The following is a 20202-nucleotide window of genomic DNA, read 5'->3' as shown; positions in this document are numbered from 1 at the left end:
TGGTTGGCAGAGTGCGTATGCGCGCTAAGGCGCATGAAAGGTGGTGAGGAGCGGCAGCTGCCAGGAGGAGGACTTCACGGAGTGGCACTGGCGGCGGCTTCGAGGTGAGGCGGCTGTCGGCGCCTGCAGGCTGCGGCGGCTTGAGGCGGCTGTAGGCGGAGGGCAGACGCAAAAGGAGGTAAGGGGTGCTGCTGGACAGGGTAAGAGGTGCTGATGACAGGGGAGGGCAGAAAAAGGAAGGGTTGTCTACTGCTGGACAGGGGGAGCAGGAAAGAGGTGCTGCTGGACAGGGGAAGAGGTGCTGATGGATGGGGGGGAAGAAAAAGGAAGGGAGGCCTACTGCTGGACAGGGGGAGCAGGAAAGAGGTGCTGATGGACAGGGGAAGAGGTGTTGATGGACGGGGGGGGGGAAGAAAAAGGAAGGGAGGCCTACTGCTGAACAGGGGGAGCAGGAAAGAGGTGCTGATGGACAGGGGAAGAGGTGCTGATGGACAGGGGGAAGAAAAAGGAAGGGAGGCCTACTGCTGAACAGGGGGAGCAGGAAAGAGGTGCTGATGGACAGGGGAAGAGGTGCTGATGGACAGGGGGAGGAAGAAAAAGGAAGGGAGGCCTACTGCTGGTCAGGGGAATCAGGAAAGAGGTGCTGCTGGACAGGGGAAGAAAAAGAAAGGGAGGTCTACTGCTGGACAGGGGGAGCAGGAAAGAGGTGCTGCTGGACAGGGGGGAAGAAAAAGGAAGGGAGGCCTACTGCTGGACAGGGGGAGCAGGAAAAAAGGCGATGATGGATGGGGGGAGGTAAAACAAAGGGAGAAGGGCTGCTGCTGGATAAGGGAACAGCGAAGGGGTGGTGGTGGACACAGGGGAGGTAAAAGGAAGGGAGAGCAGGCAAGGGGTGGTGGTGGATAGCCAAGGAAAAAGAAAGACAGAAATACACTAAGGAGAGAGAGAGAAAAAGAAATAAAGACAGACACACACACACATATATTCTAGCACCCGTTAATGTAACGGGCTATAAGACTAGTAAACTATAAAGAGTTTTACCTCATGAAAAATTGTCATTTCTTTAATAAGATATTAACTATTTTTTTCTGAGGCCCTCCAAGTACCTACAAATCCAAAATGTGGCCCTGCAAAGGGTTTGAGTTTGAGACCTCTGGTTTAACCCCAAATCACTGTCAGGTAACATTTTCTGTGTTGCCTTTCTAATAAATTTTTTATGACAGTTGTATGATTTGTTTTGACAGTAGTGCCCAAATGTTTTGTTTTATTTTTTTTTATATTTTGCAATACTTGTTATACCACCTTTCACTGACTACATCAAGTCAGTGTACAATTTATCGTCAAATATATTTTATTGAGCACCAAGAGAAAGAACAAGCAGCTCCATAATTTACAAACAAATCCAATAAATTCACCCCCCCAACCCAACCCACAACCTACCCCACCCCCCCTTCCCAGTGTACAATTTATAAAATGAAGCAGATCATATTAAATACAAATAATCTGAAACAGACATCAAAACAGTGAAAAACAGCCCAAATAAACCTATATAAATATAAACCTGAAAAACAATTATATTGAACATATATGAAAGGTATTTTGATTAAGAGGGGAAAAATGGTCTGCTATTTATCTCAATCTTCCTAGTTAAAAAAAAAAAAGATCAAACAATCAGATCTTAAGGCCTGCATAAGAACAAAAGATTTGCCGCTGCTGAGTCAGTCCAGTGGTCCATCGTGCTCAGCAGTCCGCTCACGTGGCAGCCCTTAAGTCAAAGACCAGTGCCCTATTTGAGTATAGCCTTACCTGCGTATGTTCTGATCCAGCAGAAATTTATCTAACCTTTTCTTGAATCCCTGAAGGGTGCTTTCTCCTATAACAGCCTCTGGAAATTTTCTATATTCTGTTTCTTTGTGTATCAACATATTTCAATAAAAAAAGATTTAAACTAAATTTTCTATATGAAGCCTCATGACTGAGTTCCACCTTTCACTTAATGACAAAGAAAACACACATCAAACAGACCTTAATAGAAGTAAGATTTTTATAGAACTCGGAGTCCAAAGAAGGAAGTTCATCAATCGAGCTATAGAAAAAGCTGTAGTGATGTCCAAGCAACTGACTCAGAAAGAAAGAGGCGAATGGGACATCCACAACAATTCCCTAAAAGAGAGTGCAGAACACACAGTTTACAACTCACCCTACCTGCATCTTAAACATAAAAGTAGTTACTGTATATTTCGCTCCATAAAATGCACCTGACCATAAGACGCACCCCCCTGTAGAGGAGGAAAACCCAAGTAAAAAACATTCTTCCTAACCCCCGGCCTGTACCCTGTCCCACATCTGGTGATCTAGTGGTAGGTCGGGACAGGGTACAAGGCATGTCTAGGGTAGGCAGCCCCCACCCCCAGGCAGGTCTAGTGGTAGGCAGCCCCCCCCCCCCCCGGTACCTTTTTTTAAAAAAATTCCCCCCAGTACCTTTTTTAAAATCCCGGCAGTCCAGCGTACTTTCCGTGCTCCTGCCTCGCTGGACGGCTACCTCCTGATCTGTTCCCCTGCTCTCTTCCGGCAGCGTCAGAGCGGCGCACGAGGCAGGCGTTCGCTTTGTGTGCCTGCCTGATCCTGCGCCGCTCCCTGAATGGCTGTCATCAGTTCTCGCGAGTTCCGCCAGAACTGATAGCACCATTCAGGGAGCAGGCAGGCACGCAAAAAGCACGCGCCTGTCTCCTGCCAGAAGAGAGCAAGGGAACAAATCAGGAGGCAGCCGTCCAGCGAGGCAGGAGCGCAGAAAGCATGCTGGAGTGCCGGGATTTTTTAAAAAAGGTACCGGGGTGTTGTTATATTCGCTCAGGGCCGGATTTTCCTATAGGCTAACTAGGCTTCAGCCTAGGGCCTCAAGATCCGTGTCACATTTTTTATAAAGGTTAGTACCAATAACAACATGTTTCATTTAACATATTGATATATATCACAGTAATGATGTATTTTATTATCTCTCATGTAATTTACAAACTTAAAAATGGTAGGTAAAAGGGCCTCATAAGTGGAATAGCCTAGGGCCTCTTTTCATCTAAATCCGGCCCTGTATTCGCTCCATAAGATGCACCCTTATTTTCACTCACTTTTTTGGGGGGAAAAAGTGCATCTTATGGAGTGAAAAATACGATACAAAGAGGTACATAAATGGCCAGAATCCTGGCATACGTGATTACAACACATGTATGTGCCAATATTCCACCTAAGCACTATATTTTCAACAATGCTAGAAGGATGCTTAAGTGCATAGGGAGAGGTACAGCCAGTAGGAAAAATGAGGCAATGATACCCCTGTATAAGACCCTGGTGGGACCTCATTTAGAATATTGTGTACAATTCTGGAGACCGCACTTTTAAAAAGATATAAACAGGATGGGAGTTGGTCCAGAGGGCGGCTACGGAAATGGCTAGTGGTCTACGTCATAAATCATAAAGATCTCAATACATTTACTATGGAAGAAAGGCTGGAGAAGGGAGATATGATAGAGATGTTCAAGTACTTTCATAGCAGAGATGCCCAGGAGGCAAGTCTCTTTCAAGCTGAGGAATGATGGCATAGGATGAAGGTGAAAGCAGAAAGACTCAGGAGAGTAGCCTGAAGAATACTTCATGGAAAAGGTGATGAATTTGTGAAACAGTCTCCTGCTGGAGGTGGTAGAGATGAAGAATGTAGTGGATTTCAAGAAAGCTTAAGACAAGTACAGAGGATCTCCAAGGGAGAAGAAGGAATGACAGATGGCATGGATGGGTAGACAGGAAAGGCCATCTGATTTTTAATCTGCCTTCACTTTTCTGCATTTTTTTCCTCCGTTTCTACAGGTATTTCTCCGACAGCACATAGTTTAAAAATGGATGTACATATCAGCAGCATCTAGGCGGAGTGCACATTTATGAACATAACTTATAGAATATTGTAAGTCACATATGCATCTTCTGAAACTAGGTGCAAGCAATTACACCAGCTGACATACGAGTGTGCTTGCACCCAAGTACATTCATGCATATTTATTATTACGAGACCTTCAGGGGATTGGTACCAGTCAAATCATTGCTGCTTTAAGGGCATCTTATGTAGCTGTGTGAGCTATGTTAGTCTGTCTTTCACTTACTTCATACACAGCCTTCCCAAGCATCTTCCCAACAAATTCAAAAAGCTGCAAGTAATTTTCATGGATGTATGACGTAGGGGATGGATACAACCTTTCATCACCGCTAGTTGTCTGCCAATGCGTAAAACAGAACAAGAAAGAGGAAGCTTAAAACTGAGGTGTGACTTTCAGTTGTTGGGCAATCTTAACTGTTCACCTTGTCAAGTTCTTTGGCATTTACAGAAAACTCTTTAAAACAAAAAGAAAGAATGTCAAATACCTTAAAGAGATTCAGGGCAGGATCAAACACCTTCTTAATGATTTCTTCTAAGAACTCTTTGAAAACACCATCTTGGTCAATTCCAGCCTCGTCCACCCCAAGGTCATTCACAAACTTTACTCTGATGACACCCTTCATTGCGTTCTGCGAGAGCTGCCTCAGCTGTTCATATCCATCCTAAGCACAGTAACGGATCTGAACGTTACCTACCATAGACAGCACCCTTTGACGTATTAAGTACCGTAAATCCTACAGTAACTGTCCTATGGACAACTCATCATTTCTAGCAGAGGAGACAGGAGGATGATATGCATGAATGCTGAAATAGCTTAGCCTCTAATTCTATAAAATTGGGCTCGCAACCCAATCAGCGGCTGAAAAGCTTAGGACCTATATTCTTGACATTCTTCATTTGACCATCGAGGAATTTGCCTGCTCTTGCTAAAGTTTATTATGCTTCTGCATTCAATAAGTACAAAGGCTAGAGGACACCCAATGAAGTTACAAGGAAATACTTTAAAAACAAATAGGAGAAAGTATTTTTTCACTCAATTAAATGTCAATCTCTGGAACGTGTTGCCAGAGGATGTGGTAACAATATATATGTTTATGCTTTATTAGAACTTGTTGTTCCGCTTTAGCATATGACCGATCTAAGAGGTTTACAACACAAATATTTTATGAAAGGAACTCCATTAAAGATAGGAAAATACAGAGATAGGACACATTTAGCATAATGTTATAAGAAGTTAAAAAAAGAACATTTCTATACTGATCCAAATGTCCACTATCCATCACACTCCCCAAAAGTCATACCGCTGAATAAAGTTCAATCAATAAATATGGGAAATATCTGATAAGGACATGTCAGTTCCAAATGACTCCTTAAAGTAGAAGGTCTTAAGCCTAGTTTTGAATGCCTTTGTGGTTACTTGTAATCTAATATTCTGTGGTAGATGATTCCATAAATAAAAAGCTTTATTTCTTGTAGAGTCCCGTTGGCCCTCTTTGCTGAAGGGAAAATCAGCTTAAAATCCCGCATTGATCTCAACATTCTGGTAGGAGAGTAAGATATTATTAAAGAATGTAAATTATTCAGGTTGCTTATGATTCAGGACCTGATGAACCAGAGTTAGTGTTTTGAATTGTATCCTAGAATGAATTGGCAACCAATGGAATTTTAGATATAAAGGTGGTTATTCTTATATTCTTATCTCTTGTCAAGAGAGCTGAGGAAACCATAGCATAAGAACATAAGAATAGTCTTACTGGGTCAGACCAATGGTCCATCAAGCCCAGTAGCCCGTTCTCATGGTGGCCAATCCAGGTCACTAGTACCTGGCCAAAACCCAAGGAGTAGCAACATTCCATGCTACTGATACAGGGAAAGCAGTGGCTTCCCCCATGTCTTTCTCAATAAAACTATGGACTTTTCCTCCAGGAACTTGTCCCAAATATTTCTTAAAACCAGCTACACTATTTGCTCTTACCACATCCTCTGGCAACACGTTCCAGAGCTTAACTATTCTCTGAGTGAAAAAAAATTTCCTCCTATTGGTTTTAAAAATATTTCCCTTAAAAATATTATAAATTTTGTAAGGAGGAATAAATGAGTTTTATTTTATAGACATAGAAACATAGAAATAGACGGCAGATAAGGGCCCACAGCCCATCTAGTCTGCCCACCTTAATGTCCCTCCCCTACCTTTGCCCTGTGAATAGATCCCATGTGCCGATCCCATTTGGCCTTAAAATCAGGCACGCTGCTGGCCTCAATCACCTGTAGTGGAAGACATGTAAACATACACATCCAGGGAGGGGGGAGGAAATGGAATGGGGAACTTGATTTAGAGATTTCATGAATAGTTTTATTAAGGTTTTATTTTACTTGTATATCAGGTGGGAGGGTGGGGATAATATAATTGTACGTTGAAGTCTGTAAGTTCCATTGTGCTTGTTTTTAAGTATCCATATTTGTGAATCATTTGTTGCACAATTGTTGTTGAAAAACTTAATAAAGAACTTAAAAAAATAAAAAATAAAAAAATATATATATATATATAAATAAATATATATATATAAATAAATATATATATATATATATATATAAATAAATAAATAAATATATATATATATATATATATTTCCCTATAACTTCATTGAGTGTCCCCTGGTCTTTGTAATTTTTGACGGAGTGAAAAATCGATCCACTTGTACCCGTTCTACTCCACTCAGGGTTTTGTAGACTTCAATCAGCCATCTCTTCTCCAAGCTGAAGAGCCCTAACCGTTTTATTCTTACTTGAACTGCTTTACTGGAAACATCAGTAGAACATAAGAATTGCCATACTGGGACAGACCGAAGGTTCATCAAGTCCAGTATCCTGTTTCCAACTGTGGCCAGCCCAGGTCACAAGTGTCTAGCTAGATCCCAATAATGGAGTTCTTTACTGTATTCTTCTAACAGAGATACAATTTTTTTTTCCTTTATAAATTTAAACATGTTTTGTTTCATGGTCATAAGGTTAATGTCTTTTCTGACCTAACTCCAGCTACATTATAAATTAGAAGAGTTAGTTGTTTGGTTCTTTTTAAATCAATGAGATCAAGAACACTGGCCCTCAGTTTAGGCTTTATTTTTAAGTTTCCTAGAACATATATAGTTCAGGATCAGACCAGATCTTATAAATTTTGTTTATTTTTGCTGTTCTAATTGGAAGATTTCTGGTCTACAGGGCTTTATAAGCATTTACATTTGATTAGTGGGATTTATATGTAGATGCAATTTTGCTGCTTATTGTATTGAGGACTTTGACAATTTAGTTTCCTTTGTATATATATATTTACTAGTCTTTAAGCCCGTTACATTAACGGGTGCTAGAATAGATGCATGTGTCTGCCTTTCTTTCTTTCTCTCTCTCTCCTCGGCTGTCCACCACTACCCCTTCCCTGCTCCCCCTGTCCAGTAGTATCCCTTCTCTTTTCCCTGCTCTCCCTGTCCAGCATCCGCTAGCCCGGGCAGCCTCGAGGCTTTTGCTAGGCCAGCCCACCTCACATTATCGAAGTGGGAAGGCATAGCAAATGCCCCAGGGCTGCAAGATGAAACCGCGGCTGCTGCGTTTGCTGGTCCGGGGGTGAGAAGAGGCATCCCGGCAGCACAGGAAGTCAGCTGGCATCAGAGATCGGGGCAGAAGGCAGGCAGTGTGCATGTGCGGCACGGAAGCACACATCACGGTGGCAGGGATTATGGCATCGTAAGTGCTCATGTGTGCTTAGGGTTTTATTATAGAGGATGAGACATAGTTATTAATATGGACTACATTAAGATATGTTATTTGACCACTAACTTGTGCTATTTTAGCACAGATCTTGTTTTATACAATGTCCTATGGTACTAATAACCCAGGTTAATGGTAAAAAAACACCTCTTAATAGAAGGCCACATTGATAACTTTCCCCCTTAAAGAAAAAAGAAATTTCTCTAGAAATTTAAATCATTGCTCTATGAAATAAAAATGAGCCAAATAAAGAACAATTAAACCATTTTGACATGACTGATGAGATTGGCTCTTAGGTGGAATGACCCAAAAGCCAAATATTAGAGATAAGAATATAACAATAACCATTATGGGTCAGACCAGTGGTCCATCTAGCCCGGTCCAGTTTCCAACAGTGTCAATGCAAGTCACAAGTACCTGACAAGAACCCAAATAGTAGCCCCTCTTGTGACATCAGAGGTAGGATGCTGGCAGAGGAAATAGCTCCAAAGGCCTATGGCAGCTTGCAAAGATCGCTATCACTGGCGATCTTCTCTGCAGGCTGCTGATATTAGGTAAATGAATGTGCGGGAGGCCAGGAGGGAAGCCAGACACCAGCGGGAGGCCAGGGAGTAAGCCGGACACCAGCACTTTCCGACTGACCCTCCCTCCTCGCTCTCTAAAGCAGGAGCGGCAGCGGCCGGCCAGCAAGAGGCAGCGCTGCCGCTCCTGCTTCAGGGGGCGAGGGGGGAGGATCAGTCGGAAAGTGCTGGTGTCCGGCTTACTCCCTGGCCTCCCGCTGGTGTCTGGCTTCCCTCCTGGCCTCCCGCACATTCATCAGGAGGGGTGCGGGATGCCGAATCGGGAGGCCGATTTTTTTTGGTTTTAAATTGATTCGAATCGTGAATCGGGCAGCACTAGTATATACACATTATTATTCAGTTGTGAACTCAGATGTACAGTACCCCTGTGAAATATATAGAAGCGGGCAGAGGACGAAATAGACACACCGCAGGAGGCAACACGCGAGGAGACCAGCAGGAGCAACAAATCAAGAGTAGATCCAAAAGAAAAGGTAACAAACTGGGACTTAAATTGCCTATATACAAATGCTAGAAGCCTAAGAACTAAAATGGGGGAGCTAGAAGTTATAGCCAGAAATAAGGACATAGACATAATAGGAATCACAGAAACATGGTGGACAGAGGACAACAAATGGGATGTGGCACTGCCATTGTACAAACTCTACAGGAAGGACAGGGCACACAAGAAGGGGGGAGGAATAGCACTGTATATAAAGGACTCCATTGCTTCATCCAGAATTGAAACAACAATAAGGGCAGACAGTCTGGAGTCACTATGGGTTAAGCTGACAGGAGGGGAAGGAGCTGACATCAAATTGGGACTGTACTATCGCCCACCAGGACAACCAGAAACAAACGACCTGGACCTGGAGGCCGAACTGAGACAGGTGTGCAAAAGTGAAAAAGTGGTGGTTATGGGGGACTTCAACTATCCGGGAATAGACTGGGACATTGGGCACTCAAACTGCACGAGAGAAACTAAATTCCTAGAGGCAATAAGGGACTGTTTCATGGAGCAGCTGGTCACGGAACCAACGAGAGGGGATGCCACTCTAGACCTAATCCTCAACGGGCTAGAGGGACCCGCAAAGGAAGTGGTGGTACTAGCACCGTTAGGGAATAGCGATCACAACATGATCCAGTACAAATTAAACATGGGAACAACCAAGGTGAAAAGAACCACAACGACAGCACTCAACTTCAGAAAAGGAAACTACAAGGACATGAGGAAAATGGTAGGAAAAAAGCTCAGCAACAGCTCAGGGAAGGTGAACACCGTAAAGGAAGCCTGGACACTGCTTAAATGCACAGTACTCGAGGCACAAGACCTGTACGTCCCAAAGTTTAGGAAAGGGTGCAAAAAAAAAATCGAACTAAAAACCCAGCATGGATAACAACTGCAGTTAAAAAGGCTATAAGCGACAAGAAATCATCCTTCAAGAAATGGAAAAAGGAACCAACAAGGGAAAACCAGGAAGAGCACAAAAGACACCAGAAAGAATGTCATCGAGAGGTCAGGAAAGCAAAGAGAGAATATGAGGAAAGACTGGCAGGAGAAGCAAGAAACTTCAAACCCTTCTTCAGGTATGTGAAAGGGAGACAACCAGCCAGAGAGGAAGTGGGACCACTGGATGACGGAGACAGGAAAGGAGCGATACAGGAGGAAAAAGAGATAGCTGACAGGTTAAACAAATTCTTCTCGTCAGTCTTCACCAGAGAGGACACAACCAATATTCCGGAACCCGAGGAGATTATAAACGGAGAACAAGATGAAAGGTTGGTAAAACTAGAGGTGAGCAAAGAGGATGTCCTCAGACAGATAGACAGACTAAAGAGCGACAAATCACCAGGCCCGGACGGCATCCACCCAAGGGTACTAAAAGAACTGAGAAACGAAATAGCAGAGACACTTCGCCAAATATGTAACCTCTCCCTAAAAACAGGGGAGATCCCAGAGGACTGGAAAATAGCGAATGTCACGCCCATCTTTAAGAAGGGATCAAGGGGTAACCCGGGAAACTACAGGCCTGTGAGCTTGACCTCGGTTCCAGGGAAGATGATGGAAGCAATGGTAAAGGACACAATATGCGAATACATAGAAAACCATGGACAACTGAAGGCGAGCCAACATGGCTTCTGCAAGGGAAGGTCATGCCTCACGAACTTGCTATACTTCTTTGAAGGAATAAACAGCCAGATGGATAAGGGGGAATCCATAGACATCATTTACCTTGACTTCCAAAAAGCCTTCGACAAGGTACCTCATGAACGGCTACTTAAAAAGCTGTGGTACCACGGGGTGCAAGGGGATATCTACCGATGGATCAAACACTGGTTGGCTGGCAGGAAGCAGAGGGTTGGAGTAAAAGGCCAATACTCTGACTGGCAATGGGTCACGAGCGGAGTTCCACAAGGGTCAGTGCTGGGACCTCTACTGTTCAACATATTTATTAATGATCTGGAGGCAGGGACAAAATGTGAGGTTATCAAATTTGCTGATGACACCAAACTCTGCAGCAGGGTTAGAAACACGGAAGACTGTGAAGATCTGCAAAGGGACCTAACGAAACTGGAAGACTGGGCAAAAAAGTGGCAAATGAGTTTTAACGTAGAAAAATGCAAGGTCATGCATGTAGGGAAAAAGAACCCGATGTTCAGCTACAAAATGGGGGGAACACTGCTAGGGGTGAGTAACCTTGAAAGGGACCTGGGGGTGATGGTCGACACATCACTGAAACCATCGGCGCAATGTGCGACAGCCTCAAAGAAAGCAAACAGAATGCTGGGCATCATCAAAAAAGGTATTACAACCAGGACGAAGGAAGTCATCATGCCGCTGTATCGCGCAATGGTGCGCCCGCACCTGGAGTACTGTGTTCAATACTGGTCACCGTACCTCAAGAAGGACATGGCGATACTCGAGGGAGTGCAGAGGAGGGCGACTAAACTAATAAATGGTATGGAAAATTTTTCATACGCTGACAGGTTAAAAATGCTGGGGCTGTTCTCCCTGGAGAAGAGGAGACTTAGAGGGGACATGATAGAAACCTTCAAAATCCTTAAGGGCATAGAGAAAGTGAATAAGGACAGATTTTTCAAACTGTGGGGAGCCACAAGCACTAGGGGTCACTCAGAGAAACTGAAAGGGGACAGGTTTAAAACAAATGCTAGGAAGTTCTTTTTTACCCAGAGGGTGGTGGACACATGGAACGCGCTTCCAGAGAATGTGATAGGCCAGAACTCTGTACAGGGGTTCAAGGAGGGTTTGGATAGGTTCCTGGAGGATAAGGAGATAGAGGGGTACAGATATAACTAGAGGTAGTTTATAGAAATAGGCAGAAACTAGAGGTAGTTTATAGAAATAGGCAGAAACCACTTCACAGGTCACGGACCTGATGGGCCACCGCGGGAGCGGACCGCTGGGCAAGATGGACCTCGGTCTGACCCAGTGGAGGCAACTTCTTATGTTCTTATGTTCTTATATAGATTGTCCTAATATCTGGCTTTTGGATATTTTGAGTTATTGTAGGATGGCGTTTTTTTTTTTCACTTCGCTGGAATGAAGCATTAGGACATCACAATATCAGCTCTGGCTACCAGAGACTGAAGCTCTTCACAATGAGGAGGGAATTTCAACATGGGCTAACATTAAGATGTTATTTTTACTTTCTACTAACTTGTGCCATTTTAGCACAGGTCTCAGATTAACTAGTCTTAACGGACCAGGTTGATAACCTCCCCTTTAATAACTACTGAGTGATTCTTTTCCTTTAGTTTCAGATTATAATTTGGAATTTTGAAATTTTTTTAAAAAATAATTATATATATAAAGAACCACCATGATAATCCTTTCCAGATATGGCACAGTAATAAGAAACTGAACAGCCCAAACACACCCGCCTCCACTATGAAAGATTTATGACTGGTAAAATGCCATAATACATGGCACAGGGAATGAAACACCTGGGCAGTGGGGCAGATACTGACCTCCAGCATGCGGGATCTGCGGATTGTAATGTGTGTGACATGTGGTGACGCAGAGCTGGTTTCCACAAGGCCAAGCTTCTCCTTCTCTTGAGTGACTATGTTTCGAAAAAGAAGAACCCTCTGCAATTGAAAACAACCCACATCAGTTATCTACAGATGCTTATTTACCATTTTTTCATGAAGAGATTTACCCAAAGCAGTTTAAGTAGAAGGGATTCTTAAGTATATCCCCTATCTATCCTGGCAGATATATACACACACAAAAAGAATCACCATAAAAATCCTTTCCAGATATGGCATAGTAATAAAGACAGACAGACAGACATAAGAACATAAGAATAGCCTTACTGGGTCAGAACCATGGCCCATTTAGCCCAGTAGCCCGTTCTCACGGTGGCCAACCCAGGACATTATTACCTGGCCAAAACCCAAGGTGTAGCAATATTCCATGCTACTGATACAGGGCAAGCAGTGGCTTCCCCCATGTCTTTCTCAATAACAGACTATGGACTTTTCCTCCAGGAACTTGTCAAAACCTTTCTTAAAACCAACTACGCTATCTGCTCTAGCAATGCACTCCAGAGTCTTTCTCAATAACAGACTATGGACTTTTCCTCCAGGAACTTGTCAAAACCTTTCTTAAAACCAGCTACGCTATCTGCTCTAGCAATGCACTCCAGAGTCTTTCTCAATAACAGACTATGGACTTTTCCTCCAGGAACTTGTCAAAACCTTTCTTAAAACCAGCTACGCTATCTGCTCTAGCAATGCACTCCAGAGTCTTTCTCAATAACAGACTATGGACTTTTCCTCCAGGAACTTGTCAAAACCTTTCTTAAAACCAGCTACGCTATCTGCTCTAGCAATGCACTCCAGAGTCTTTCTCAATAACAGACTATGGACTTTTCCTCCAGGAACTTGTCAAAACCTTTCTTAAAACCAGCTACGCTATCTGCTCTAGCAATGCACTCCAGAGTCTTTCTCAATAACAGACTATGGACTTTTCCTCCAGGAACTTGTCAAAACCTTTCTTAAAACCAGCTACGCTATCTGCTCTAGCAATGCATTCCAGAGCTTAACTATTCTCCGAGTGAAAATGAATTTCCTCCAATCGGTTTTAAAAAGTATTTCTCTAACCCTTCATCGAGTGTCCCCTAGTCTTTGTAATTTCTGACAGAGTGAAAAATTGATCCACTTGTACCCATTCTACTCCACTCAGGATTTTGTAGACTTCAAACATTTCTCCCCTCAGCCATCTCTTTTCCAAATAGATAGATAGATACGAGATTTTACAATTAAGTTCATGAACCTGCCACCGTGTGTTTACATTGGCAGCCCTGTACAAACAGCTCAGTAAAGTTTTGTAACCTTGGTATATCAGTGTCTCACAGCTATGTTCGTGTCGACGTAAGGCGGTGTTTTGCTGAGTGGCGTTCATTATTGTTATTGAATGTTTTTGTGTGCCGTCACGACAATGTCAGAGCTTGAATTAGAGTAACCACAAACATTAAATTTTGTATTAAACTTGGCGAAAATGAAACTGAAGTCAGAGACATGTTAGTCCAAGTTTATAGGGATAATGCCATGAAGCAAACGACAGTGTACAAATGGATTAAACGTTTTTCTAGAGGGGAGAGAAAGCATCACTGATAAAGAGAGATTAGGGCGACCAGTAATGAGCAGAACTGACAAAAACAATGAAAAATTCATCAAATTGTGCATCAAAATCGTCGACTGACTGTGAGAAGCAGAGCAGACCAAGTAAACATCGATAGAGAAACAGTTAAGAAAATCTTGACAGAAAATCTTGGCATGAGAAAGGTGAATTGAAATTGTGTGCAAAAACAGTCCTTTGTGGCTCTTTCATCACGACAATGCACCACCTCATATGACACTGTCTGTGAGGGAGTTTTTAGCCAGTAAACAAATAATTGTATTGGAACACCCTCTCTATTTACCTGATCTGGCCCCCAATGACTTTTTTTTTTACCCAAAGACTAAGGAAATTTTGAAAGGAAGACATTTTAATGGCATTCAGGTAGTAGTACTAGTTTAAGATCTAATTCTATTCATTGTTTTGTTTGGATGCATTGTCAGTTTTAGTTTTGTTATTTTATGGAGGCCCTTTTACTAAAGTTTAGCACTAATGAATTTATTGCACACTAAATGCTAAAAAGCTCATGGATATAAAATGGACTTCTTAGTATTTAGTGCATGTTAATTCTGTTAGTGCGTGCTAAGCTTTAGCAAAAGGAATTGTATTTTATTAGCAGTTGTATTTGTAAAGGGTTTGGGGTTTTGTTCGAAGAAGGAATATACAAGTCCCAATAGATGAATTTTCTCCATTACAGTTACACCTTGTGAACTTGAAAGACTTACAAAATATTTCTTGGCAGAAAAGCTGGGAGAGATAGAATTACAATAATTTATATTTTAATACATTTTATCCATACAACTATGGCAATGGATATAATTTTCGGAGTACAGTGCTCCCCTGGACATTTGCGGTCAGAGATTCGCGGTCCCGGTCATTTGCAGTATTTTCCGACCACGAATGACCCGGCAGGAGGGCAGCCGGAGAGGAAGGAGAGAGTAGCCAGAGCGCCAGCGAGTGAAAGAAATCACTCGCGGTATGCTCCGACCGCCTCTTCCTGCACTAAAGTCGGGCCTCACCCATCAGGAGCTGCATGTTAAAGCAGCTCCTGATGGGTGAGGCCCAACTTTAGTGCAGGAAGAGGCGGTCGGAGCATACCGCGAGCCTTCACTCGCTGGCGCTCCAGCTGCTCTCTCCTGCCTCTCCGGCTGCCCTCTCCAGTCTCCCCCACTAAAAAACGTATTTGCGGGGGTTCCTGGAACGGAACCCCTGCGAATATCAGGGGAGTACTGTGTAACCAAGTGGAATCAACCTGTCCAGACTGGAAGCACAACAATGTGATCCGTGCAGCTCTGGCAACATAAAAGTTGGGGTGGCTCAGTAAGATTTACTTACATTTTTGTGGGGGATGACATGGGGGATGTACTGCAGGAGCAGCTGGGCGCGTTTCCTGTCTTTGTCTAACTCCTGAAAAAGCAGACTGGGTTTGAGATCCCTGGAAGAAGAACCGTCCCATAAACAATAATTAAGACTGAGAATTCTTTTCTTTTTTTTTCCAAATCGCTATTCATTTTTATACCTCACAACAAGTGGACAATAATATAACAATTTTTTTTTTTAACTTTTTATTTATAGAATTTTCATTCTTTCAATACATGAATCACATATTATAAAATGTATAATAAAATATATATGTATGTACAAATTCATATCATAGATATTCATCCCTTCCCCTATTAATTGTTTTTCCATTTTTCTTTCATATTAATATCTATATTTCCCACCCTAACCCTATATTACTATTATCAATGTGTTAAGATATCTGATCTCTAGAATAATTAGTCAATGGATCCCATATTTTCTTAAAATTTTTAATATTTCCTTGTTGTAAAGCCAAAATTTTCTCCATTTTGTAAATGTGACATACCGAGTTCCACCAGAATGTATAATTTAGTTTGGTAAAATCTTTCCAATTTTGGTGATTTGCTGCATGGCAACTCCTGTCAATATTAAAAGTAATTTATTATTATTTGCTGATATTGGACTCTGTGTTCTCATTGCAGTACCGAATAATATGGTATCATATGAGAGTCCTACGTGATTTTCTAGTAATATATTTATTTGGGGCCAAATTAAATTCCAAAAAGCTTTTATACAGGGACAAAAAAAAATTAAATGATCCAATGTCCCTACTTCTATTTTACAATGCCAACATCTATTAGATCTAGTATTATCTATCTTTTGCAAGCGCGTCGGGGTCCATAACACTCTATGTAATAAAAATAACCATGTTTGACTCATAGATGCTGACTTTGTTAATCTTAATCTCCAGGACCAGAATTTTGGCCATTGAGATGCAGAAATTGTCTGTCCAATCTCAATGCTCCAAATATCCCTAAATCCAGTTTTCTTTTTTTTATTTAGAAATCCATTTATTAATTTATACCATTTTGCGGCTTGGTGACCCAAGAAATCCGTCTGGAAACATAAAACTTGCAAACTATATTGAGTATTGAGAATTTTCCATTCAGGGAACCCTACCTGAATGGCTTGCTTCAATTGCATCCATTTAAAAAATTGTGTTTTATTTAGTCTAAATTTATTTTGCAATTGTGAAAAACTAAGCAAGGAACCTTCCAATATGACGTCATTTAATGTTCTTATTCCTGCAGTTATCCATTGTTTCCAGACGATTTTAAATCCGCCAATTCTGATCCTGGAGTTTACCCATATTGATTGATTTAGGGATTTAGCAATTGGTTCTGGTGTCAGATTATTTATGTATCTTAATGTTTTCCAAGTATCTAATAAGATTCTGTGTTCTTTGTATCTTATAGGCATTGATATAGAAATTAAATGTTCTGGATTTAAAGGGAACAGGAGCCGCCATTCTAAATACAGCCAATCTGGTACATTTTCTAAGAGATCTGGGAGGATCCAATACATACCCTGTCTTAAAATATAGGCTTGATGATACCTATAAAAATTTGGAAAATTTACCCCCCCTTCCATAATTGGTCTTTGTAATGATACTAAAGCGATTCTTGGTCTTTTCCCACACCAAACAAATTTTGTAAGAATATTGTTAAGTTTTTTATAAAATGACCCCTGAAAAAATATTGGAATCATACTCATTTGGTAACAAACCACAGGCAATATCATCATTTTAATTGTTTGAATTCTTCCCCACCAAGAAAGATGTAATGGATTCCATTGCTCACACATTTCTGTTATTTTTTTCAATAAAAGTTTTTCATTCTCTTTGACTGTGTCTTCAATTGTATTTTTGATCATAATTCCTAAGTATTTTATTCCATCCTCTTTCCAAATAAATGAATATGGATCAAATAATCCTTTGGTACAATGAACATTAATTGGGAGGATTTCAGATTTATTCCAATTAATTTTATATCCAGAAAATGTACCGTATTTTTCTATTAAATTAAGCATACATGGAATAGTAATTTCCGGTTCTCTTAAATATAATAATATATCATCTGCATATGCAGATAATTTAAATTCAAAACTGGTAAATGAGATTCCCTTTATTTCCCTAGTTTTTTTTATTGCAATTAATAAAGGTTCTAGGACAACATCAAAAAGTAATGGAGACAAAGGGCATCCTTGTCTAACTCCCCTATGCAAGTTGAATTTAGTTGATAAATTATTGTTAATATATAATCTTGCTCCAGGAGAGCTATACAATGTCTGAATCATTTTAATAAAACCGGATCCTATACCAAACCAATGTAAAGCTTGATATATAAAATTCCATTCCACTCTATCAAAAGCTTTTTCTGCATCTAAAGAAATTAAAAAAACTGGATCATTTATATTTTTTGCTAAATTTAATGAGTGGAATGCAAGTCTAGTATTGTCTGATGAATGTCTTTTAGCAATAAATCCTGTTTGATGTACATCAATAATGAAAGGAAGAGCTTTTGCCAATCTTAATGCTAATACTTTAGCCATTAATTTATTATCCACATTTAATAATGAAATAGGTCTGTAATTTGAAACCAGAGTAGGATCTTTGTTTGGTTTTGGTAAGACTATAATTATCGATTCTGCCATAGTACCAGATATATTTTCATTCTTTATTTGATATTGAAACAAATTTAACAGATATGGTAATATGATATTTTGGAATGATTTATAAAATTCAACAGTATAACCATCTCCACCTGGAGTGGATCCAACTCTAAGAGACTTCAATGCTGTTTCTATTTCTTTTAAAGATATAGGTTCTTCTAAACTTCCTTTTATATGATCCGGAATATTCGGTCCAATAAAAGAATTTAAGAAAGTTAATCCGTCTTGTTCTTTATTTTTATAAGAATTAGAAGTGTATAATTCCAGGGGGCGTGGCTTGGACGCGAATGATGACGGTCGGGTGAAGGCGAAGCTCCGTACAAACAAGCTTATTTTGCGAAATTTACTACAAAAAAAATTAAATTCCCATGATCTTGATGTGATAAATTGAAATCTGCATCCTCAACAGAGACGGAGAGACGTTTGAATACGAAAAAATCAAAAGTGAAAGTGCCGTTTTTAAAGTCTGAGAAGCGAGGTGTAAAAGCAGGAGATTGACGGAGTTGAAAACTGCTGGTGAGCTAACTAACAACAAGCTTGAAAATTTCTCTTTATAAATAATAAATGAGGAGGCTGTGCCTGTCGTGCTGTGGAGATAAGCTGTTTTAAAATAGCTCTCCTCTGCCGGAGATGAAGTAAAGTATGCTATAAAACAACGGTTTTTTTTTACTATTTCCTTGCTGCCAAATTAAAAAAAAATTGTGAATGACTATAATATAATATCATCTCCTCTCCTCTTCTGAAATTGAAAACAGTCCGATATAAAAGATTGTTTTTTCTTGGGCTGTGAGAAAGATGACAGAATAAAAGACCAACGGTTTTTAACCTGGAAAAATAATATCGAGGAAACTGAGAGGCGCTGGAAACGGATAAAAACATATATATACATATATACATATATTTCAAAAATACTGGAAGGAATACTGCTCTCCTTAGTAGGGGCTGCGATTGGGCTCATAAGAGGAAAGCAAGGAAAAAAAAAGGATTACTGAATTTTTTCAACGCTGATGCAAAGTGTCAACAAAAAAAAAAGTGACTAACAGATTTAACAAAATAAATCTGTAAAAGATTAAACAGCAATATCTAAAAAATTAAGGAAAGAAAGGTTGCTAATTTGAAAGTTATTGCCTTCATAGCTGGGATAAGGCTTGAAGGAAGAGAAACAGAGAAAAGAACTACTGACATTTTTTTTTTTTTTTTTTACTCACAGCAATAGAACTTGAGAGAAATAACTGACAGTTGCTCTAAGAATATTGAAATAAAAGTTTTGAACCTGTTCTAATAAAAGATTGAGACAGATAATTAAGAAAGGAGAAAAGAAGAAAAAGGAAAAAGGCTGGAAAAAGAAAAATTTTTAAAAATATAGAAACAAATCCTGAAAGAAAACCACTCATCATAAATAGAATACTCAAAACAAAAAAGATAAGAGGAAAAATATTGAAACTGATACCAAGAGACAGTGAAGATAAGCTGTAATAAAGAGAAGAAAAGAATAACAGAAGATGACATCTAAAAAACAAAACAAAAATGATTCAGAAGCAAGTGGTTCCGGTATTAGTAGCAGCAATAAAAGATCAAAACCAGAGCCAAATAACACACCCTCAAAAGTTCCGTTGCCATCAGATGAAAACCCTGACGTCATGGAAGAATTGAGACAAATTAAAGAAATAGTATTAGACAGCAATAAAAAACTAAAAAAAGCAATTGAAGATGCTGCAATTCTCACCAAAAGAGTTGATATAGTTGAAAATAAAATAAATGATCTAGAAAACAATACAGAACAACTAAATACAGACATGAGAAAATCTAAAATAATATGGAAAGAAGTTGAAGAAATTAAAAGAGACTTGGAAGACAGCCGAAATAGAGAAAGAAGGAATAATTTAAGGATCATCGGGATTCCGGAAGGGGTAGAAAAAAATGACCCTATAACATTCCTGGAACAATTTCTACCTAAAATACTACCTTTAAAATTCAAATCTGCATTAGAAATAGAAAGAGCACACAGAATACCAACACAAAATAAAAACCTTCAATCAAGACCAAGAACTTTAATATTTAAACTTTTGAGACACCAACAAGCAGTAGAAATCTGCCAGCTAGCAAAGGAAAACAAAAACCTAAAATGTCAGGATGCAAGAATCCACATTGTTCCTGACTTTGCAAAAGAGACTGCACTACGAAGAAAACAATTCCTGGACATGAGACCCCAACTGCGAGCTCTAGGGGCTAGATATGGCCTTCTGTATCCAGCGGTAATGAAAATTACCATTGCTAACAAG

At 40.3% G+C, this 20202-nt stretch overlaps 1 protein-coding gene across 4 annotated transcripts in view; it reads right to left on the bottom strand.

Moving 5' to 3' along the window:
- Positions 1-20202, bottom strand: part of UBE3B (ubiquitin protein ligase E3B) — a 122174-nt gene that overhangs the window by 24002 nt on the left and 77970 nt on the right. For all 4 annotated transcript variants that reach the window (XM_033955671.1, XM_033955674.1, XM_033955672.1 and 1 more), the window contains 5 exons: positions 15224-15323; positions 12235-12354; positions 4408-4584; positions 4149-4259; positions 2026-2163 (listed from right to left, as the gene is read on the bottom strand). In XM_033955671.1, the coding sequence (XP_033811562.1) occupies positions 2026-2163; positions 4149-4259; positions 4408-4584; positions 12235-12354; positions 15224-15323 (646 nt within the window). The remainder of the gene's footprint in view (positions 1-2025; positions 2164-4148; positions 4260-4407; positions 4585-12234; positions 12355-15223; positions 15324-20202) is intronic.

This window comes from Geotrypetes seraphini, chromosome 8 (assembly GCF_902459505.1).
Source record: "Geotrypetes seraphini chromosome 8, aGeoSer1.1, whole genome shotgun sequence".
NCBI lineage: Eukaryota > Metazoa > Chordata > Amphibia > Gymnophiona > Dermophiidae > Geotrypetes > Geotrypetes seraphini.
Note: the sequence above shows the minus strand (reverse complement) of the source record. Positions and strands in the feature narration are given on the sequence as shown.